This window comes from Ananas comosus, unplaced genomic scaffold, assembly GCF_001540865.1.
Source record: "Ananas comosus cultivar F153 unplaced genomic scaffold, ASM154086v1, whole genome shotgun sequence".
Lineage (NCBI taxonomy): Eukaryota > Viridiplantae > Streptophyta > Magnoliopsida > Poales > Bromeliaceae > Ananas > Ananas comosus.
Genome location: NW_017893209.1, coordinates 1 through 665, shown reverse-complemented (window position 1 = coordinate 665; position 665 = coordinate 1). Strand labels below are relative to the sequence as shown.

At 54.9% G+C, this 665-nt stretch overlaps 1 protein-coding gene across 1 annotated transcript; it reads right to left on the bottom strand.

Annotated features, from left to right (window-relative positions):
• Positions 1-22: 22 nt before the first annotated feature.
• On the bottom strand, positions 23-659 carry LOC109705521 (auxin response factor 15-like). Its single transcript, XM_020226252.1, has 2 exons — positions 272-659; positions 23-142 (listed from the first exon to the last, which is right to left on the bottom strand). Exons 1-2 carry the CDS (start codon positions 527-529, stop codon positions 23-25), a joined length of 378 nt encoding a protein of 125 aa, XP_020081841.1. The 5' UTR covers positions 530-659.
• Between the last annotated feature and the right edge of the window lie 6 nt (positions 660-665).

Here is a 665-nt window from a genome sequence, read left to right as displayed (position 1 = left end):
ACTCTTTGAGTCACATTGTGAACTAATAGGCCCAAAAATTCAATAAAAAGAGGGGAAAAAAAATCTGAAAATAGGAAACCCTTACCTCAGTTTCAGCGACAAGCGAAAGCTGAGCATAAACCTCATCCGTCAACGCCTCCGCCTAATTAAAAAAAAAAAAAAAAAAAAAAAAAAAAAAAAACGTAGAAAATCAAGAGCAAGTGGGAGAAGAAACAAACCCACGTTGAAACCCTCTAATCAAATGGGAGATGAAACCACGAAGGAAACCGACATGGAGCTTCACGTCGACGACGCGGCAGAAGACGTGCGGGGGCACGCCGTAACGAACGAGCCCCGCGGCGGCGGCGGCGCCGCCGTCGCCGGCGTGCTCGAGGTGCCCCTGGGGCAAGTACACGACCAAGCTCCCCTTCCTCGGCAACGATATCAGCGGCCCCGCGCACGCGTGCCACAGCTCGAGGCACACCGACCCCGCCGGCGCCGGCGCCTCCTCCTCCTCCTCCTCCTCCACCGTGTTGAGATCGATCCCCATTGCGCTCCCGCAAGCCCCAAACAAGGCACCAATGCGCCGAAGCGGACGAGGGAGGAGAGAGTAAAGTAAGGGGTTAGGGTCGCAGCTAGGGTTAGGGTTTAGGGTTTTAGTGTAGGGTGGTAGGGGGAGGGGGAGA